The sequence below is a fragment of the Paramormyrops kingsleyae genome, unplaced genomic scaffold (genome assembly GCF_048594095.1).
Source record: "Paramormyrops kingsleyae isolate MSU_618 unplaced genomic scaffold, PKINGS_0.4 ups86, whole genome shotgun sequence".
Classification (NCBI taxonomy): Eukaryota; Metazoa; Chordata; class Actinopteri; order Osteoglossiformes; family Mormyridae; genus Paramormyrops; species Paramormyrops kingsleyae.
Window position 1 is genome coordinate 1 of NW_027326024.1, and position 23409 is coordinate 23409.

General features: G+C 42.0%; 1 protein-coding gene across 6 annotated transcripts; it reads right to left on the bottom strand.

Moving 5' to 3' along the window:
* Positions 1-734: 734 nt before the first annotated feature.
* LOC111834048 (M-phase phosphoprotein 8) lies at positions 735-22144 on the bottom strand. 6 transcript variants are annotated; one of them, XM_023792919.2, is made up of 15 exons: positions 21895-22144; positions 12934-13077; positions 11454-11609; positions 9275-10423; positions 9087-9183; positions 8519-8923; positions 5062-5184; positions 4557-4645; positions 4306-4446; positions 3949-4035; positions 3686-3840; positions 3275-3432; positions 3066-3190; positions 2759-2842; positions 735-2371 (listed from the first exon to the last, which is right to left on the bottom strand). In XM_023792919.2, the coding sequence occupies exons 1-15, from the start codon at positions 21997-21999 to the stop codon at positions 2330-2332; spliced, it is 3060 nt and encodes a 1019-aa protein (XP_023648687.2). In that variant the 5' UTR covers positions 22000-22144; the 3' UTR covers positions 735-2329. The 6 variants fall into 6 exon arrangements, with proteins under 6 accessions (XP_023648687.2, XP_023648686.2, XP_023648689.2 ...); XM_023792918.2 differs by having other exon boundaries at positions 9275-10426; XM_023792921.2 differs by lacking the exon at positions 11454-11609.
* Between the last annotated feature and the right edge of the window lie 1265 nt (positions 22145-23409).

Here is a 23409-nt window from a genome sequence, read left to right on the forward strand (position 1 = left end):
AGCTATATGGTATATTTTATATCTGATCGACATATTTCACCAATATTAGACAAACTGCACTTTACCCGAAACAGAAATCCATTGATCAGAGCTTCCCGATTCCTTTATAAACCCTGCTGTGTATGAGGTTGCACATACAAGGTGGTGGCACACAGGACTGCACTGAAATACAGGGCAAACACGCAAACTACTTGCTTTTCAGAGGTTTTGTCTGTGTGCCGGATGAGGTGCACAGCTTAGGTCAATATAATCGGCATTGCAACAGCACTGCAGATACAACCTGAGCCAGAATGTTTAATATCATTGTCCACATCTGCATGGATTGTTCCTGTGGTTTAAAAGGTACTCTGTTTTTGCAGAGATCCCCAAGATTAACAAAGGGAGAGAATATCGTTGGTACAGAGGGACACTGAAGGACCATATCATTGTCCCCACCAGAAAATCCCACAGTAAGTATGAATGAAAGAAACTGGACTTGCTTTAACAGTGAGGCAGTCCATATGAACACTATAGGGTAAGTGTCTGTCCCGTTTACATCTCTGTTGTACAATGTACATACGCAATTAAAGTTCATTCACCGAAATCAGCGTTGTGTTCTGTTTGGTGGATACGGACATCGGCTTGTTGATTGATATTCTGTAGTGCACCATGGCAACGGAAACCTGATATCCAAGTGCACCCAGGTGCAGGAGGTGGCCTGCTGTTAACTGAAGAAACATTAAGCACAGTAATGCTTTCAAAGGTTGCAGCTATATTTAATGCAGAGAAATATACAATGTGCCTATTTCTAATGAAAGTATAACAGGTATTCACCATATTTAAATACAATAGCACTTCGTAGTCATTGTTAAACCAAAGCAACAGCTATTCATTGCCATGGAGTACTTTACATCATCATTTTAAAGAAATGGTGAATATAGCAGCCCCAGATCTTAGAACATATTAGTGCTGGGCTAGCAAAGCTACAAAACAGCACACTAAGGCTCTGTTATATCATTTCCTGTTCTGATTTAAACTGGTGACGTTAGCTAGTTATATTGTGGAGAATATAAATCAGAAGAAATGGGGGAAGACCTGTAAAATGTACACCCTGGACATTTAATACTAAGCTGAGTATGGAGGTATGAGGAAATTTGCCACACAAAAGACACCATAAAGGTCCATCTAGGCCTCACATCACTTCAAGGAGGGGTTCACTATATCTGTACCTTGGGTAACAGTTTGTGTGCAATCAGACAGGTCTTGTCTGAAATATTGGTTTAAAATAAGTGAATAAGGTCTTATTTCTCTGAAGAGAAAGTCAGTCCATACATTGATTATACAGAAATGAGTTCCAAAATAAAATTAAGTATCGGAGAGGGAGACAATGACACTTCAGTTTCAGGAAATGGACATGACAAAAAAAAATAAAAAATACTCAGGGTTCTGCCCAGGCATGACTACCTCTCACCCAAAAACTTCCTTGATGGGAGCACGACTGGTTTCAAGGGCTACATTGTATGCTGGTTTTTTTGAACCTCAACATGACAAATACCTTTAAGCTGAAAAACACCCAAAACCAGCTAACATCACAACCTGAGAATATGGTATTTCTCACCCGTGATCTTTGGGATCCTGGAACAACAGGAAGATCTTTCAGTGAACAATATATTGACCAGGCATGCATGTCACTGCAGCCTTTACTACTTTACCCCAAATTTTGACGCAGAGTATGATACAGTACATTAGTGTCTAATGTATGTGGGCAAGATCACAGGCAAAAAGTATTAAATGGAGAGCAAATAACCAAGAATCAAATACTGCAAAAAAGCCTGGTGGAAACTGACTGGCCTTAAAATTTAAAAACACTTGCTTTGAAGAGGAGTTACAACTTCACACTCTGCCTCCCACTGTGTTCCATGGGAAAGGGGCACGAGTAACTCCGGTTGTAAAATCGGACCCAAAAGGCAGATTTCCAGGGGAGGGTGGGTCGGGGGGTGGTGTATTCTTTGAATCGCATGATGCAGAGCGTTATTCGTGAAAACAGAATTCTGGGCAGGCAGCATTTATAGGAGTTCTTGTCCTCAAAAGCATAGAGCACGCTGTGTGCGACTCCGTGCATCTCCCAGGGATAATCGTATTCTTTGCACACAGGCAGCCCATTCCCAATGGGCTCAAGCTCTTAGTGAAACTGTAGGGCCAAGAGACTCAGTCACTCCATCATCCTGGGCTAGTCTTTCATCTTGATGGATATGGCTGGGGCCATACTCAATGATAAAGACCAAGGCTGCGCAGGAATGTCCTGAACTTGGTTTGGGGTGCAGTTGACCTTTGATCCAAGGCGTGCATGTCACTGTAGCTGGACTCTGTATGCACAGATGAGCAGCTTGACCTGGTGGGCCAACAGGAGGGGAGACAAAAAAAATTCAGAACATGCTTTAGGTACAAAAAAAAACATTAAAACTGAAAACAGCAGAACTTGGTTTGGTGATTCTCAAGGCTAATTCCTCAGTAATTAGTACATTGTTTCAATGAATGTCTCCAGCTTAATATACTGTTATTTAATGCAGTAACTGAAATTACTTAATTTGTCTCACCAAATCCCACTCAGTAATTCCATGATACTGTGCTCATTCATACTCCTATTGCCCCCAGACCTGCTCTGAACATGCACAATACATTTATTATTGCTGATTTTTGATCTCTGAATACTTGTATCCTTCAAAACTGACTCGGTGTTTTCGAGGCTCCTGTGACCAGTCAAGGTGAACAGTCTTACCTTGGCAGTGGGGGACTCTGCCAGTCGTATAAAAAGCTTATTGAGACCCGGTACTGGACTGAATGAGTAAATGAAGTGACTATCCTGGAAAGGAGAGAAACAGGACACACAGATGGGCAGTATGGTAAGCCATAGAAAATAACTGATGGTCATAGCTAACAAGCACTTGTCCATACCTATATATGGCCACAAACACATTGCCACCTTTAGAAATTATTAAAATAAGTTAAATGACTACATATTCAGCTCTGGTATTGCATGTCATATCACCACCTTCAGAAACCCCTGAATAGTTCACTTAGCTCACCAGGAAGATGGGAAGTTGGAACTTGTCATTGAGCACAACAGCATGGACACTACAAGGCCCACATAGTCTAGCCGTGATCTCGCTCAGGAAGTTGGCATGAAAGATGAAGAGAAGGATGCCTGTTCCTGGAAGAGAAGCGAACCTGGGTCACATGGGTTTCCGCTTAGCCCACTACACCTTTAACGTGCGCAGATGTACCTTATACATACCCTCAGGGGGGGGGTGCAGGGGAGCTTTGTAGTTAAATTCCAAGGAGAAGTCTGGACCCTCACAAAGCCGATGGCAAGCTAATGGAAAGACGGGCTCCAGTACAGCCAGCCGCGTCTCAAAATACGCCCGAATGGTGTCTTCGGCCACACTAGATAGCCTGCATGATTTGGGGTAGTGGGGGAACAGGGATGAGCTGTGAGTCATAACAGTACTTTATTTGGTTGCCTAGACCTGAGATGTACATTAGGCAGGCTGAGACATGCATGTCAAGGCAACATTTTCCAAGGCCTGAGTGATATGTTCCACTGTACAGGAAGCTGGCTTGTTAAAGAGCACCTGTTTAATGAGGCTGTGCCTCTTTGTTGCACATAGTCTGGACAACAGGTCTTCTCAGCCCTTTCTGAACTTACGTCGCCATGTGGTCCTTGATGTGATCATAGACCATGATGTTGTTGCTCAGTTTGGCGAAATGCATGGCATTGTTCTGATGTTTAGATAAGATGTTGCAGTCAGCCCCATACTCCAGCAAAAGACGTACAATGTCTGCATTTCCTCTCTTACATGCCTGGAAGAAGATTCAGAAAAAAACAATCAAGAAGATAGTTCACGTTAAGTATTATAACACCAACAACATTCCATTTTAAACAGTTAATCCTCTGACTGACAAACACACCTTCATGAGAGCCGTTTCGCCACTCAGCGTCTGGGCGTTGACGTAGGCCCCTGCTTCTAGGAGTATGGCAACCGTTGTCAAGAAGTTCTGAGACAAATTACAAAGTTCAGGGATGGACACATGCACAAGATGTACAAATAAGACTAACAATGATTTGAGAAATTAATGTAATACAAAAGCAAAGTACAACAAAATTCATTTGGTTGTGTGAATGAAAAAAATCTTTCAACCAGACAGGCAAGGATAGGCATGGAATAGATGGATGAACATGAAACTGTTAAATGTATGGGAACACTGTATAGAAGCGACAAATGAAGATGGGGTAAGTGTGAAGGCAGCAAGGGCCAGATACCATACCTTTTCTGCTGCGTGCATCAGGGCCGTGCTGCCGTTCTTCTGCCGGCCGTTCACCCGCGCTCCCTTCTTGATCAGCAGCCGCAGGATATCGTCCTGCCCGCCGGCTGCCGCCAGCATGGCCAAAGACATCCCACTCGAGTCCTGCATTCAAATAGATTCTCTGAGGGCCTCTCCCAAAGCCTCATAGTTCTGCAGACTTGCCATTAGCTGTAAACTGGGTCTACCCATGTTCCTGAGAGAGCTTGCCCTACCTCCTGATCTAGGTTGTAGTCCTCTTTGGAATTAAGTGCCAACCGTACTGCCAGGTAATCGCCACTCTTCACCGCCTCTCGAAACTCACCTACAGTAGTAAATGAGTACAGAGTACATGAAGAATAAGCAATATTTAATCCCTCTATTTACAGTAATTCGTTTGTCTTTTAAACATAATGGGTCTTTCCCCAACAAATGTTTCTCTATAGATTTCAGGAAAACAATGTGTAAAAACATTACACCTTCTCCCGCAAGTAGAATGCATGAAACCGATTGTTTTAAATAGTTTACTTTTATAATGTTCTAATAAATTTGTTTGGGTGATTTTTCAGCAGCAATAATGGCCAATACTAAACAATAATTTCCAAAAAGATAGTCCTTCACTAACAAACATGGCCAGATTAATCAAACTTACTAAAAACAGGTAAATCACAATTTGGGTTTCTTTCTGAACATTAAGCGGGATACCAGCTATGCAATGTCTGTATATCCAGTCGCACTCACTTGGAGATATGGTTGCAGCAGACATAACCTCATCTTCCCCATTCAAGTGCTTCTGAAAATCCTCCAGTGTCATCCAGTCCAGTTTCAGGTCCACCCCAAGGTTCAGGGAAGCCTGCCCCCTGTCTGTCACAGCATACACCACACACTCCGGTTACAGAACTAACAGCAATGCTTACAGATAGAACAGTATTCTGATACTCAGAGCAATTTCTGGAATTTGAAATGAATTGAGGGGGAAAAAAGCAAATCTGCTAAGGCTAAACTTAAGAAAAACTCCAATAAATTCCATTGTGCAATAGGTTTCACAATGGTTAAAGAATATTATACATTCAATGCTACGTAAATGTTGTATGTTAAACATTCAATGTCATGCAAATGTTAGGGTGAGTGAAACAAGCTGAACCGTAGTAGGGTTATGGTGGTGTCCCCTTAATGCTTGAGTTACTTTATTAGAAGTCAAACAATTATAAGCGGATCATGAATGAAATGAAAGCATTTTCTAAAAAGCTAAGAATAGAGATGCACCAATCGACCAGCCAGGCCCCAAAATCAGTCAATTTTCAGCATGCTTGGCCCAGACCAGAGACTAGCCGGTCAGTCTATTTCCAATACCGAACCGTTCCATTTTACACATACACCACATGTCATGCACACAGCGTGGCAGGCAATAGCCTCGCAGCCACACGTTAACGTATCATTAGCATAGCATGTGAGTGAAGATGACACAAAGCTTGCAATTTGTAATACATGTAAAGCCAAAGAGAAAACGTGGTGAAACATCGGAGCACCTTTGAACTGATTATTGAACATACACCAGATAATCTTGAAAATAAATAATCAATAAAATTGCTAGGCTAGCTAAGTTTTTTTCCTATGACAGAGTAAAAAAGTTTTAGCGGAACTTTAACCCCCTGCGGTATAATGTCCGTATAGTACGGACGTAGGGTAAATTGTAAATAACAGAATGCAATGACAGAAATCTCAAACTGATATTTTATTCACAACAGAACATATAAAACATGTAAAATGTTTAAAGTGAGATTTTGCTATTTAGTGAAAAATATTGGCTTATTTTGAATTTCATGACAGTAACAAGTCTCAAAAAAGTTGGGATGGGGGCAATAGGAGGCTGGAAAAGTTAGTGGTACAAAAACCCAACAGCTGGAGGGTCAATTGGCAACAGGTCAGTAACATGACTGGGTATAAAAAGAGCATCTTAGAGTTGCAGTGTCTTTCAGAAGTAAAGATGGACAGAGGATCATCAATCCCCCTAATACTGCATCGACAAATAGTGGAACAATTTCAGGAAAAAAGTTCCTTGGTGTAAAATTGCAAAGGGGTTGAAAATATCATCTACAGTACATAATACAGTCAAAAGATTCAGAGAATCTGGAGAAATCTGTGTGTAAGTATTCTGGATGCCCATGATCTTCGGGCCCTTAGGCAGCACTGCCTCACAAATAGGCATGATTCTGCAATGGAAATCACTAAATGGGCTCAGGAATATTTCCAGAAAACATTATCAGTGAACACAATTCGCCATGCCATCCAAAGATGCCAGTTAAAACTATCATTCAAAGAAGCTGTTGTATTTGAACATGATCCAGAAGCGCTGATGTCTTCTCTAGGCCAAAGCTCATTTAAAATGGACTGTGGCTAAGTGGAAAACTGTTCTGTGGTCAGACGTATCTGACAAGAATGGGACAACATTCCTCTCCCAACACTCGAGCAACTGATGATCTCAGTCCCCAGATGTTTACAGACTGTTGTTAAAAGAAGAGGGGATGCCACCCAGTGGTAAACATGGCCTTGTCCCAACTTTTTTGAGACGTGTTGCTGCCATGACGTTCAAAATTCCTTATCTTTTCCTTAAAATGATACATTTTCTCAGATTAAACATTTGATGTGTTTTCTATGTTTTGTTATGAATAAAATATGGGTTTATGAGATTTCCATATCATTGCATTCTGCTTTTATTTAGTTTGCACAACGTCCCAACTTCATTGTAATTGGGGTTGTATGAAGGTAAGAAAAAGCCTGATCTTAATCTAGCTCACTAGCGATGTAAGAATTGTATGTGCATAGAATGCGATGTTGGTATTAATTATATAATCCTGCACCTATTATTATTTGGAAGAGTATAGTACACTTTAGTTTTATTTGTAGGTTTGTAACCTATGGACTTTAACACCAGTAAGAAGGAAAAAAAAAGGGAAAAGGTCATTGTTGTGTTGTATCATTTTCCAGTATGTTTAAATTCACCGGATAAGTAAGACATTCATTTTATTTAAATCTGCTGCACCTGCTCTTCTTTGGTAAAGTTGGGTGTACAGTAACTCATTTTCAGTTAATTATTTGTACCTCTTTCCAGTCAGAGTACTTTATTTTGAGACTTGTTTAAGTGATTGAGGTTGGGGGAAATAGTGAAGTCCAACAAATTCTTTCATTATGAAAATAAAACTTTGCATTGAAGAAAAGTTGATTTTTGTTTGTATGTGTTGTCAATTATAGTTTTAAGAAAACTGGAATTGGCAAAAAAAATTGAAATCGGTCACGAATATCGGTGCATCTCTAGCAAAGAAGTATCACACTAGTACTGATAATAGCACAGATGTTCAAAAGTCTGAATCTAGTCTGAAATCCAAGTCAAGTTTCTGCTTCCAACTTGATATGCATTCCAGGAGCTTTTTCTTCTGAACTGTATTCCATGCAATAACCAATAAGGTTTAATAGTGTAAGAACCACAATTACAAAACCATTTACGCACAATGCCCAAATTCAACATAAAGAAAAAACCCCATATGTTTAAAGAAAAACTGCACCGACTCTATTATTAAAGGCTGGTTAACATTCACAGAAGTGTGGCTGGGAGTTATTCCAACCTCTGGTGCAGTCAAATACATTGACAGAAAAATGTATAGCTTAAATTTCCAAAGTGCCCATTGTTTTTTGTTATGTAAACTGTATCTATGCTCTATATGAGATTATGAGATGTGTTCGCTGTGCTTATCTTCGCAGTTCTGCCTAGCTAAAAAAAACACATGAATATGTAGAAAGCTGCGGTAAATTTGAAAAACTGCAAGCTCTTGAAAATATCACGGAGCTTGCAAGATTTTGCACTAATTACTGCAATCCCAAATCACACAATCCTCGGGGGACTAGTTAAAAGATCAGGAAAAGTTTCCAAAAAAAAAAAATATATATAATATATATATATATATATATTTTTTTTTTTTTTTTGCTCCTGCAGAAATGTTCTGCTGTTCATTAAAATATGAAAGATTCTTAATGTTTATGAGTCTTTACACAGAAGTGAAGTCTGAGGACGATTAGGAACAAGTTGCAAGTCTGTGTGTGACTCAAGTCACCAACTCGAGTGTCCATCCCTGGTTAACAGTGAAAGTCTGACTGCTGTTCCGGCCAGGGCAGCTATGAGTATACCCCCCCCCAAGCTTACCAGTGTTCAGGGTCGGTTCCCGTGTCTCCCGACTGTCATCGCAGGCGATGTAGAGGCGTGGCTCGCCATCTTCCTGCTTCCTTTTCTTCTCCTTCCACCTTCCCGCTGCCGGAGCTAATAACTCTTCTGCTGGTTCTGGTGACGCTGCTGGCACCTTCTTCTCCAAGCGATCGCTCCTCACCTCTTCCAACCTTCCCTTCCTCTCCCAGACATCCTCCGGTGTGGTGGTGGTTCTGATCCGTCCTGGCACCTCGTCGTGCTTCTCGTCCTTTTTTTCTGTGGGGCCCTCAGGCCTGCCCTTCACCTGGTCCTTTGCACTCTCAGCTGCCTCCTTGCCCTCTGGTGAATGGTCTAATCTGCTTGGCCTGTCCTCTGCCTCCGCTGGGCTGTTTGTTGGCTGTGAACCTGAGGCAGAGAGAGGCCAAGTAGACTACACCATTCACCAAAGGATATGGAGGTCCAGTCTCAGGTTGCTTAATTCAAATGACCCCCACATTTAATTATAACATCCATACATCAAGTTCACAGTACACGGTTAACGCATCGCTCCAAGCTCCCCGCTACTTACCCTCTGGACCCTTGAACTCCTTATGGGCTTTCTCTAGTTCCAACCTATTCTGCACCACCTCCTTCACTGGCCTTATTCTCTTCTCTGCCTTTGCAGCCTTTAACATATAAGGAGGGGTAAAGTATAAAATTATACATTATTTACAGATGTTTCATTTTAACACTGATGCTGAATTGATGCATGCTGACCTTCATCTTGTGCTCTCCTCGTGTCTCCGTGCTTGAATTCAGCACGTGGACCGTCTGTCTCCTGAGCACCCGGTCCTTGGCCTCAAAGTTCAACAGAAACTTTTCAAAGAGATTGGTGGACCCCAACTGCTCCTTTTCCATGCTCTCCTTCTGCTTTTTTGAAGCCAGGGCTGAACTAAAGCCCATCCCAGCTCCGTCTTGCCTCTGCTCATCTGGTTCCTTGGCCTTGGCAAAACTAGCTGCAGAAGAGCTTGTCTTCTGAGCCATGCCCTCCTGCACTTTGGCTTTCCCCCTTCGCTGGATGGAGATAGTGGCATCGCTAGAATCGGAAGATGGCAGTCCATGGTCATCGTCCACGCTCCGCTTCACCTTCGCCATGCCCCGACTATTCATCAGGTTCTTTAGCTTCTGATGACTGGACTCCCTCAGTGGAGGTGTGGCCTCATGTGGTGACACCTGTTGCTGCACCTTCTTGTTCTTCTTCTCCTGGATGAGGTCCTTGATGCCCTGCAACTTTAGGCTTGCAGGCTTGTTCTTTTTTTGCTTGGCCTTCACCTCCTCCCCTGACCTGGGGGGTCCTTCAGGGGGCTCACAGCTCTCTGTGGCAGTCGTATCATCAGTCTGCATGCTGGCTGACTCAGATGGTGCTTCACTGTTCAAGTCTTCCTCAGCCCGCACCGCCAAAGCCGCCTCCTCTTCGTCCTCCACACGGGGCACGTTCTGCTCATCTTTCCTCCTGCTCTTCTTCTTTTTGATCTCTGCCCGGACCTCCTTCTTGCCTTTGCCTCCATCTTTGGCCTTGTCTTTTGTCTGCCGTTTTGATGCACCAGTGATCTCTTCCTCTTCATCATCTTCATCAGACACAAGAGGCCTCTTCTTGGTTTGGACAGTCCTTTTTAATGGTGCTGAAGGTAGAACTGGTTCATTCTCCACCACCTCCGACTCGTTGCCGTCGGACTCGGGTCCCGGCAGCGGCTTCCAGCGCTCCTTCTCCTTCCGCCGCTTCTTCTTCTTCTCTATGGTCACATCCTCGGCATCTGCTTTTGACTTCTTCTTTTTCTTCTTCTTTTTGGGTGGAGATTCATCCCTCTTACTCCTGCCACCCTCACTCTCCGAGTCTGCATCAAACAGGTCACTCTTCATCGGCAGCTTCTAACAAACAGGACAGAACAAGGGCTGATGTCATCGTCAGGGGTTTTCTCTTATCCCATGCATGTAATTCTGGATTGTGACCAATCTTCATGGCCTGGCATCAATCAGGATCCATTCACATTTATTTTGTCAATTAGGCACTCATAATTGTTAACTATTTTAATAATTGCTGTAAATTTTAGAAATATAATAAAATTGGGCCTCCTTGAAAGACTGAGATCATGGCTTTCATGAATATTACATCCCCTCAAATGGTTTCTGGGGGGATATCGACAAAGTTGAATTTCCTGGTTAGCTGGATAATTTAAGCCAAACATGAAAACTGTCCAATAGGAAGAGAAGTTAGTGACATTCCCATTGGACAGTCCTTACATGTGGCTTAAGTTTTCTGGCTAATGAAGACATCCTGCTTTGTGGAATGCCCCCCGCACTGCAAAAAAGCTATATAAACAGTGAAATCCCAAAACCCTACAGGCAAATATAAATGCACACAGAAACTTTTACCCAAAGATGATAAAATCCCATTAATATCCAACAGGAAATACAACCATAATAAAAAGAAACCTTACCATGACCCCATCAACAAATGTCCAACCATCGTGTGGGAAGAGAAAAGGGAAGACCAACTCATTTGTAATATTCATGGAAGCAGCTGCCATCAAAGATACAAATTCTATGTTTTGTTCACACATGCTCAGACATGCAAGCGTATCTTTGGCTCCCCAACATCAAGTGAAAATCCGATCCTTCCACTCGCCTTTAGAGGAACACAGACACCAAACAAAAACACTACAAAATCACATACACAGGCAAGGCCTACATTTCCATAAACACCATACCACCAACACAGTGGCAAAATGAAAGCACTGTTTTTCTCCTTTCCCGGTGCCAGAGTGACCTCTCAAACTATCACTGCACGGAACACGCAGAAGCCTCCACCTACCCGTCTCACCCGCTCACCCTCCAGCTAGTGACACGCAGGGGAACAAACTGGTGGGCGGAACTCAGGTATAAGCTGGGGTCTTACCTGTAGGAGTGGGTCCCTGCATGACCCACGGTGTGGGCCTGTGACCTCTTCCTCCTTCTCCTGCAGCTGATGGGTTCCCACAATACCCTGGGGTGTGTCTGTCAGCAGGCGAAGGCTCTGCCCTGCACTACAGCCTACTGCCTGTGCTTTCTCCACCTGCGTTTCATTTCCAAAGATTTGACACGGATCAGAGGTCAGACGCGCTCCCACTCTACAGAGCCTTGGTGGGCCATGGGCGAAAGCCCGTCCTAGACCAAAGCATTCAGCTCAGGCAGCTTCTGCAGCCTCCCGCAGACCAAGGACCCTAAACGCTGCCACTGCGGCTTTCCAGGTAGCAAGCAGGAGCCCAAGTTCCACAGAGCAGTCATATGCCTTCTCATCAACCTGTTCTACAAGAGCACTAGTCTTGTAAACGGAAGCCTCTGGAAAGCAGAGAAACCTGCAGATGCCAGAACCCGACAGATAACGCAGTGACAGAGCTGCCATTCTTCCAAGAAGCCGGCAGTTTCTACACCATAAGTTAGGGCTGTAACGGTACATGTATCTGTTTGGTACATTATTTTCAGTTTAGTGCACACAATGAAATAAATCAATACATTTACTAACACTGACAAAATCTCAATTCACAAGTACATGTTTAACATGGAAAATATGATGCTAACTGTGAATGCTGGTTAAAGTCACTCATATTCAGCGGTTTGGGGACATTTTGGTTTCCCAATGAACTACACCAGCACTGGGGGGAGAGAGAGAGAGAGAGAGATAGACAGACAGATAATTTATTAATCCGAAAGGAAAATTAGGGAAACAATCAGAGCTACTGGATAGGCTGCTACTCACAGCAGTGCCGGAAGTTACCACCCTTAACTTATTATCTACTCTCTGGCTGGAAGTGTCCAGCCAAGACCAAGACTGTCTGTTTACTATGATATACCAAATTCAGATATGTTGCTGGAAACACATCCAACATGCTAAATCTTTTGAGACAACACCGTCAGAGTGTATGAGCACAGCAATTCAGAAACAGAAACTTGGCAAGTGCATCTCCCTGTGGTATTTAAGGCGCTTTTGCCAGGAAATTCAGACAGGTCTAAGGCTATAGGGGTGTTTAACGCTACAGTCACTTGACCATACTTGACAGTAGAATTTTGAAATAACTTCCATTTTCCCTGCTGTACCAAAATTGCACCAAACCGTGAACCCAAAACCAAGGTTTGTACTGAACCATGAATTTTGTGTACTGTTACACTCCCAACATAAATAGAAAACAAAAACTGTTCAAATGTTGCAGCTTGTATAATATGAAGGAATGTCTGGCACTGATAGCTATATGGTGCAGACACCAAGCTGCAGGGCCCTCACTTCATGGGCCCAGAATAAGACTAACCACTGTGCAGCCAACGCCTTCACCATGATGGAGGCTGAAATGATCCTTAAGCCCCAGGGAAACCTGCTGGATAATGATGAAACCCAGACTCACTCCAGGGGCCTCCTTCTTGACCTCGGCCAGCCTCCTCCGGTAGGCGAGGAGCACCTCTCGGCAATCCTCCAGGTGAGACTCTGGCTCCCAGGTATCATCGTCCGAGGTGTAGTTCTTCCAGCGCACACGGTACAGCACCTCCCCCTGGCACAGAAAAGGAGTGTCCGCAGGTCAAATCAATAAGCAGATGTGAGAGGTCCACATTCTTCCCAATCACATTTCAGCAGACAGGTTTGGGTGGCTGGTGAGTGAGGAAGGAGCATGAAGAGTAAAGGGGTCATTCATTCCATGTCAAATCATCACACTTTCGGACCTTATCGTCACGGATTTCAACGAAACGTGGCATGCTGGCTATATTTACCTTAATATAAGCTGCACAGAAATGGTCCTCATATTGATTTAAAGCTATTGTGCAGCTCTATAGATTGAAAAAATAATATGTCATCCCCATATGAATTACTACTATGTAATAACTGATTAAAATATAAAAAATTCAATAACAAAAAACCTATTTCAAAATTGATCAATTTTTTTTTACTAAATATAGCTCATAATGTCATGAACATCTCAGGAAAATTTGGTCTTTTTAGTTGTTGCTCAGATATCACTACTATGCTGGATTTAGTGAAATGTGTATCAAAACCACAATTACTTACAATGCTGTTAGCAGTAGCAGAATAGCAGTGATTAATGCATGGTACAGGGTTATTATTTTTCATGACAACTACAACTATTGCCAGAACTAGCTGTGGAAATATAATTTAAATTAAAACATTTTTAAATTGCTATTAAAAATAAATAAAAAGAATTTGCCAAAGTAACTGGAAAAAGAGAATTAATTGACTAGACACTGGCCTACTAAAAAGGGCCTTCATTTGTTAAAAACCAGAAAAACACACAATAAACAAAAAACACAAACTAGATAGGCTTTTATGCTACTAGGGCAAGGAAAGCATTTCAACAAAGTTACATACAATCAGTACTGTCTAAAGGGAAGGTGGGAATGTAAGAATATACTCTCAATTTATAGTCCATCAGAGCCTTTGATGCAGCTATTGTGTATGTCCGCCCTGTTGCTGTCACAGGGTCAACTACTAAAAGCACATCCTGATGATCCATAACAAGTCTATCAGGACGGTATGGGAATGAATAGGATGGAGATGGTCCATAAGGATGTAAAAAGTTCAGTCTCAACTCTCCAGTGCTGGGCATAGTTTCTTCAACACATCTTAGTCACCAATTATCATCATATGCAGCCACAACATAACCTTTGATGATTGCAAAGTCAAGTGATTCCCTAGGTGTGCACTTACACTGGGACCAATTTGCACACCTCACTCACTTCTGATGAATGCAGGGCATTAATTAGCCATATTTACTAGCCATGTGGGCACGTACATGTGTCTGCAATGACATTAATGAAGCTTTCCTTAAATTTCAGTGTAGCATATTTGTAAACCTTAATTAATGTTATTACTTATTACACCTGTGCTTGTTATATTATTTCATGTCAGTTTGGCTGCCGTTAAAAAGGCCCATTAGTGATATGAAACCATGTGACGCTACCTTTACGTCAAGATATCTCAGCAACACCTTAAAAACCAAAGACCAAATTTTCTGGATATGTTCATGACATTATGATGTAGCTTTAGTAAAAAAAAACTGATCAATTTTGAAATATAGGTTTTTTGTTACTGAATTTTTAATATTTTAATCAGTTATTACATAGTAATTATTCATATGGGGTTGGCATATTATTAGTTCAATCTATATAGCTGTACAATAGCTTTAAAACAATATGAGGACCACTTCTGTACATTAAGGTAAATATAGCCAGTCAAAATCATAGCCCCCCCCCCCCCCAAAAAAAAGGTAAAACTTTGTTCGCTTAAATCTCCCTCAGTATTGATCCAAGACACGCTCAATTTCAGATTCATGGGTCACTCGTGTGACCAAATCATCATGCCAAGTTTCGCTAAAATTTGTGACGATGAGGTCCGAAAGTGTGATGATTTGACATGGAATGATGACCCAAAGACTGCTCACATCAAACACCAACTGATAATGACTCATCCCCAAAATAGTGCACAAAAACATGCAGCCAGACATACAAATTTCACATGCAGAATTACATCACGTGCGCACACAATGCCACAATGGCTAAGGCTCGTCTACATGGAAGATCTGATAACAAGAGGTCTGCAATGTTCACGCATAGACTAGAACAAAACATAAGCACACTCCCAACAACATCCAGCAAGTGAGGAATCGGGGTGGTGAGGGAGAAAAAAAAATCACAAAATCCCAAGGTCAATCAATCCCCATGACATTGAAAACATTTTTGCTGAATCTTACTTGTATTGGTTGTATCACTGTATAGGTGGTGCCTCTATCCCCTATACAGTGCACTTATTATCCTAACTAGGCTAAAGTAAATTCCATTAAGTTAGCCACTGATGCCAACAATGGTAGAAGGTGGCCCTCTGGAAGCAGTGCCTTCAGGCCTTACAGCAGATGTCTGGAAGCATCTGGGGATTAAAGACTTAAATACAAGAGGAGCAAAGTCATCTGCAGTGTGCAGTACAGGAATAAAGTATTGTGGCAATATTTCTATAATTCTAAGGAATCATTAAGGCATCACACAGATGTTCTAAAGTCTCATTCAAAGCCAGCAGATCTAAAAGTCTCAGCTGGGGTTAGTTTTACCGAGGGCGGTTCTGTATGTAATTTGATTTGACTGGCCGATTCAAATGGGAAAAGAAACATTCCCCAGATTTTCAGAGATAGTGGAGATAACCAGATCTTAGTGTCAAAGTTAATGCACCTAAAAAGCAAATGACAACAACATTTTCATTTTTGGGTGACATTTCCTCCTAACATACTAAATTAAACATACTAAACATTTTTCTCCTCCCAGCCATACAGCTGCTTACAAATTGGTGTACTCAGAAGTGTTGTACTGCTCTGCACTTGTAGAAAACCTTGACGCAGACGAGGCTATAAGTGTAGGTCATCAGACATTTATGGAAAAAAACTCCAAGTTCCATGTTCAGTAGGGGTGTAACGGTTCACAAAAATCACAGTTCAGTTCGATTACGACACAGTGGTGTCACGGTTCGGTATGTTTTCGATACAGCAAAAATTAAAAAAAATGCCAGATAATTCCTTTTTTATTTATTAAAACATCAAAAAAGTATGATCTTGTTTTTTTTCTTTTACTTTAAACAATGATGAAGCTATTCTTCACCCATCTTCTGAGGTTTCTTTTTAGCAGCAAATAAAACAAAACTCCTTTATAACCAAAACCAAAAAGCTCCTGATAAAAATATTTAATGTAATTTTGTAGTAGTTATAAACTAATAGAAAGAAAAGAACTATTTTGTTTTTATATGGAACTCAGTTTCAATCAATTTTTAAGTTTTTTTTCCAGAAAGATGAGTGTGTCCACATTTTATCCACCACTCTCTTGCCATCACCCTCATAACTTACAGGGAAACCAAAGTGCTCCCAAACTCCAGACCTGTTGGTTATAGGAGGATCCTCTATTTCTGGTCTGATAATTGCATTGACATTACTAGCCATTTTGCAATGAGCCAGTGCAGCAAATGCCTGACTGACTGGAGTAGTGTTTGGGGGTGGGAGGGGCAGTCAGCACGTTGCCTGTCACGTCGTTTGGGCTGCCTTGATGAGCGTAGTAGCACTGAAAACATATTTTACACACTTTATTATCTTATTTTTTTCAAATATAACCCTCTGGAGTCTAGGGGTAGGGAACACACTTTCACTGATTGGGGCATGATCACACATTTCATTCAATATCAAACTTAATTCATGGCAAATAAATTATTTCTTATATATTTGGTTTGGCAACAAACTCATCTTAATCTTAGTGTACTTTGTAAATATGTCAGATTTATGTGAAGTTTGTAATTTGACATTCAAAGTATAGACATTGCAAAATGCAGTTTGTAACACTTGCAGAAACATTATAAAAGTACATAGTAAGCAATGCTGGCAGTTTGTCTTGATCCCAGATATCTGATCACCAAAGTCTTGTCTACACGAAGATGACTAAATAGTGTAGTTGCAATATTCATTTGGATAAATGAATAAGAAAAACCTAACTCATGTAACTATTTCTTGCTCCTTTCATTGAATATGTAGCAACTTTCATGTGTATGAATGAGCCATTGACACCTGGCCACGTCCCTCCCTCCCCCCCTTTTATGGCTCTGACTGGAACGTTTCTGGATCGCGTTTCACCGTTGCGCTGTTAATAAAATTACCATGCGAATGCGATTTGAATACGCGCTAATGCGGCTATTTAGAATGTGCATAGTGATCTTCGGGTGACAATGGCACTACACGCCCCCGATGCAGGTAAAACAAAGTAAGGTGACATGGTTTACTTTCTTGCCGATATAAAGCGTATCGTTACACCTCTAATGTTCAGTGGATGAATGCTTTCCACCTTCCTGTTTTTACAAATATGACTTTATTACTGAGATGACAATTTGGACTTGACTACAGTAACCGAAAGTCGTCCGTGTTCGCCGAAATACAGAAGGCCAGTCACTCCTGAATTTGTAATGTGGAAGCCTATATTAATTAGATATGGCTGATTTAGATTGGCTTAAAATTAAGGACCTAATTCCATTACGCACACACAAGAAAAAGACCTACCTTTTCTGGTTAATTGTTTCACATAGTAATAGACATTACCTTACACTATTTTCTTTTTTCGGTTAAATAAAAAATTAATACTGACCTTTGTTAATGTTTGACATTAATCTACATGATAAATTGATTCTCAGAGAATTGTTCTAAAAAGATAGCAAAATTGAATCAAGATTGAATTGAAACTGAATCAAACTAGGCATCTGTATGATGTCGGTTTGAGACTGGTGGGTGCTCAACCTGACTGGGATGAGATCTGGTCTAATTTGCCATTAACGTCAAAATGCTTAGCACATCAATTAATTTATTATAAGTTGATTCATAAAGCTTACACAACAACTCTTATACGCTTTAAAAAGAATCTCTCAGAGCCCACATTGTACTCTTTGCCAAACTGCCACAGGCACTTTCCTTCACATGTTTTGGGAGTGTCCCATGATGTATGTATTTTGGAAGTATGTTCTTCACATGTTATCAAAGTTCCTTGGTGTTGCTCTGGTGCTGGACCCTTGTCTCTGTTTACTAAATGACAGCCCTGCACTTGTGCTTACTTTACACAAAAAGCGCTTGTTATTTGCGGGCTTCACCGCTGCCAAGAAAGCAACCCTTCGACTGTGGTTTGAAGTGGACATTAATCTGTTACTGGATTGTGTCTTTGCTCGACATTGCAACTTTAGAAGAGACCACAGCTAGATTGAAAAAAGCTAGCGTCTCCTCAATCACTGCATGGACTGGACTCTGTTTGTCGATTAACAATACTCTGGGTCGGTAGTATGATGTACCTGATAAGGTTTGTGTTTATTATTTGATCTGCCCCCCTTCCCCTCCCTTTTCCTTTTTTTTCCCTTCATCTTGTGTTTGTGTGCGTTTTTTGTGGTGTGTGTGTCTGTTTTTGTTTGTTTGAAAATGCAAATTAAAAGTAGAATCAAAAAAAGCTAAGCATCTGTGAATCGAAATCGGATCAAATTGTCAGGTCAGGGCTGACTGCCAGTCCTAGTGAGGAAACTACAAACTGTAGTCTAAACCCTGAGGCAACATCAGTCTGTAGAGCCATGTAAAGAATTGCTTTTTTAAAGCCTGACAAGAGGCAAATTAATAATGTACAGTAATGTACCATTTTTGGTTGCCATAGAACCACTCATTTAGCAACAGAGTTCCGTTCCAAAGACCAAGCCATTGACTGTGACTGTGGTTACACCTTTACTCTACATCTTTCATGCTCAATTTCTGTTATCCTTCATGAAGTGGGCATTTTTAACAACATTCTTCCAGAAATCTCTCTCTCACTCTGGCGTACATTATCATCAAGAGTACAAAATTTCATTGTAAATGCGTGCATCAGTTGAAATGGTCTCTAACTGAGGCAGTCAAACGAGGAATGGCTGTGTCACGCTGCTTATACATGTGAAAAGGTTGTGCCCAGGTGGAATATCTGCTGCTCCAGTTCCCAGAGTTCGACAACAGCTCAGCATCTGTGCTCCAGTCTAAATTATCACCATGAGCATAAAAAGTATTTTTAAAGTAAGGTGAGTCTGAAGACCCATGGCTTTTAGAACAGTGCTTGGTGGCCTTTATAAAGCTGAGCACATTATGCCAGGAGGCATTTTCTTCAATTACTTCAACAAAGTGAATAAATACTGAAGCTAATGGGAAAAGTGGAGTCCATAGCCAACCAGGTTCAGCCTGGTTTGTATTTCACCGGTAAAAAACCAGTGGCTTTCCCCTCTCAGTGGCTCCAACCAGTAGACAGTGAGAGGAACCATCATTCCCCATCGTAACATATCAGAGGTTCTCAGCGCCCACCATGAAAACCCCTAATGTCAGACGACTACTGTGTTAACTCTGGTGGAACAGTGTCAGGGGCATAACATTTCATTAATATTATATTTAGTATCATTAGTATTAGTATAATTCACCTTTGTGGTTAAGATAAATTTCTACTGGACTGCAGTTTTTTGACTGCCTGAATCACTCTAGTAAAAATACCCTGTGCATGGACAGACCAACAAACTTTGATATATACAAAATGAGGCCTTGGTGTAAAGGACTGCTTTAGGTATGTGACCACAATGTGTAAAGAGAGACGCACACAGAGCAGAAGCTCACAAGGACACGGTTCAGCCTGTGTATCATCTCCCGTTTCTGCTCTGGGAACACAAATAACGTGAGAGACCCAAGAGCGTCAAGCTGCACATATTAGTGCTGTGTGGTCATAGGGAGGGTCACTACAGCAACCCGACTGTGTGCCTGAGAGGGAGAGAGACAAGCAGAAATACACATATGCCCCCACCCCTCTTTTCTTGGTGTGTGAAAGCTGCCTCAGTGCAAAGCTCCCCCCCCCACCCCTGCCCTGTATTTATGTAGATCTCCAGATCTCCAAGAGGCACAGTACACAGAAGTGGCTGCCAGCAGCTTCAGTCTCTGGCCACTCTCCTCTAGCCCCTCCTTAGACAGAGAGAATGAGAGCAAGACAGGGTGTGTGTGCGCAGGCACGCGTGTGTGCACGTCTACTCATTCCCATCACAGACTGGGGTCTTGGCACACACAGGGCTCTCACTCCCACAAGGTTACTAAAGACCATGTTAAATTCAGCGTTACTGACACCCTACACATGCCCCGACACAAACATACATCTCTCAGGTCACCTTCACTCACATCAAGATGTTTTTCTTACATTGAAAACCAAAGACATTCCCCATTGGACTAAAAATAAATGCCACATTGCAGAAATTCTATCCACGTCGCTGAGTGCTGCTTACGGACAGTAGGGGTTCCCCAGGGTTCAGATAATCTTTGTTTGCCCCCACTGCCCCTACACATCACTCTGCTGCGCTGCTATGGCAATGAGATAATGTTGCTACAACATAAGGGATAGCAATGCTGATCCAAAGGGGATTCGCGCAAGCGGGAAGGGGACCCCCTTCTCTGAAAATGAGCAATGGGTACAGCCATCCTCTGCTCACTCCACAGCAGAAGAGGGCTAATCTGGCACACAGGGCTACGCAGTGGGCTCAGCGTCTTTCCACTGCAGCCTCTGCCTCAAAATACTAACTGTCTAGTGGATCTACCACATGCTGCCTGATGCCAGGCTCCAGCTGTCCCCGAAATCCCTACGGGGGCCATTAAAAGGGAAGCCTGAGTTGTGGGGGGGGACTCACCTTGGGTGTGGCAGCAAACAGACAGGGCACTTTGCCATGTCAAGTGCAACTTCCAGTGAGAGAAGAGCCCCTTTTAAATGAGCAACACACTACAGCAAGTTATAAGTTGTGCACCACTGAAACTCTCCCCCGTGCCTGTCTGCGTCTGTGGTTAGCGAAAGCTGGGGAAGGCAGGGGAAATGCTTCTTCTGAAATTCACCTCTGTCATTCCTGGCTCTCAGGGAACTAGCTTTCGGTTAAGCACAAAACATAAAGATCTTCAAGAATGGACCCATCAGACCTGCTACCACCTACTGGATTTCCAGTAGAATGAACTCAACTGCCTGGCAGCCCCTGACCCACTCAATACCTAGTGTTTCATGAAATTAATCTAGTAAAAACATTCAGAGATTAGTCAGTGATTTGCTACTAGCCACATAAATATACAGGGAAAAAAAGATCACAACGTGATCCATATTAACCACTGCTTTAAAAGATCAAAGTCCACATGTAACGTGACTGCGTATCAATACAACGTATTTCTGGGGTTCCACAAAAATTATATTTTCCTCTGCGTCCCACCCGTTGAGATGAATGTTTAAAATGAGCTGAAATTGTTGCTATGCAGTCAACGGGCAGCGGGTTGACGAAAATAAACTGTGAGAACATATATATGATTAACTGGCCCGCGTATAGTGTAAACAAACAATAACATTTACGGAAGTGGTTTTCAGGGAGAGACTGAGCCGATGAAATGTCGTTTGGCCGAAACTCAGAGCGTCGCTATCGCTGTCGCCGGTGACGGCGACTCGGCCCGCTCTTGAGAGCTCGCCACCAGGAGCGCGCACGCACGTACGCTCACACGCAGACGGACTTGGGCGAGATGACCGACCAAGAAGTATAAAATAGCTGCGTCAGGTGAGAAATTTAAACGATAACTGTGCGTGAACGAGAAGGAAGGGACAGTATGGTAACAGAAGTAGGACGCGCACGGGCTGCTGCTTCCACGCATGCAATCACCATTTGCAACAGCTGTCGTGGCATTTTCACACCGCCCTCCAAAGTTTGGCCGCACAAAACATTTCTTGAATGGCAAGGAGCCATTCGCCCTCCCCGTTTTCCGACATTCTGGCCACCGTACGCTCACCTTCTCTGTTCGCATATCAATAATCTTCTCCACCTCGTAAACATCCTCCTCCTCGTCCTGTTCGCTGTCTCCTGGTTCAATCCTCTCGGCAGACGATACTTCCATCTCTGGTGATGTTGAATCTTCTGCCCTATTTATTTATTTTTAATCCAAACTTGCTTGCGTCCCAGAAATGTCCGCACCACAAGCTCAGGCCGCACGGTCTGAGCAAGCGCTAGTTTTTTCCGTTCCTGTAAGGAGGGGAGGATACAGGACGGCTCTCTGAGGGGGCGGGCCATTGCGTCATCCGCTCAGCCAATAGCGTCTAAAGCAGGGACGAACAATTTTGGACACAGGCCGGATGGTCAAACATATTAAAACAGGTGTAATGTCGAGCAAGAGGGCGTATTGGATGAAAACCAGATCAAACTGGAATTAATGTTTTCTCAGTTCGATGAAGTGGACTCGTCTGCAGACGTGGGTTATGAGATACGTCACGGGGAAACAAAACGGGAATACATTTCACACCTCCGATTATAATATTAGTGCGGTTGTATGATATTCGTCTGTGGCACTCGGCTTTTGCGATTAACATCTTTCCGTGGAAAGAAGTCTCTGAATTCTTGTGTACTTTACCGCCGTGATTAAATGCATGCCGCACTCTAAAAGAGGACAGAGGATTCTATCCAAGCTAAAGTCCATTTGGAACAAGATAAAATGCATTGTGAGCTGCCACCATTGAGCATTGTATCATTTCTAATGCTTTATTAATAGTTATTCTGAGCTGGTTCTTAAGTACTAAGGAATATAAAATTAGCGCTTACTCAGAAGGTATTAAATTAGAAAATATACCTTTTAAAACATAGAAGATACTGATTTTCAGTGTACAAGTTATGGTCCAGGAAAAGAAGAGTAACATGAAACATGCAAAACGATAGATATTCAGTTAGAACTTAATGGGTTTGATATTTTTACTGAACATGCAAGCCCAAAAGAATCGATGTTAATGTTAAAAACACCATTCACCTTAGTTTTGAGTATGTTTTTTTTTTGCAACCATTTTTTTATTGGGTTTTAGTACAATGCACACAAAAGTGACACATCAAAACTGTTCAACATACAAAACAAAGAAAAAACACTAGAACCGAAACCCCACCCCACCCCCAACCCCACCGGAGCAAGACATTAAAGGAAACAAAAGAAAATAAAAATGATACAGTTTTACTATATACATACACAGTAATATACATACAGCAATAATAAATAAAACATATATATATATATATACACACACACATATATATACATATACATACACATATATATATATACATATACATAAACATATATACACTCACCTAAAGGATTATTAGGAACACCTGTTCAATTTCTCATTAATGCAATTATCTAATCCACCAATCACATGGCAGTTGCTTCAATGCATTTAGGGGTGTGGTCCTGGTCAAGACAATCTCCTGAACTCCAAACTGAATGTCAGAATGGGAAAGAAAGGTGATTTAAGCAATTTTGAGTGTG

Bases quoted from the DNA above. Each gene is read 5' to 3' on its own strand.
- LOC111834048 (XM_023792918.2), bottom strand. From the start codon at position 21,999: ATGGAAGTATCGTCTGCCGAGAGGATTGAACCAGGAGACAGCGAACAG. The intron at 4,646-5,061 runs GTGAGTGCGACT...TTACTACTGTAG, and splicing joins TGCTGCAACCATATCTCCAA to GTGAGTTTCGAGAGGCGGTG. The intron at 3,841-3,948 runs GTGTGTTTGTCA...ATCTTCTTCCAG, and splicing joins GCGAAACGGCTCTCATGAAG to GCATGTAAGAGAGGAAATGC.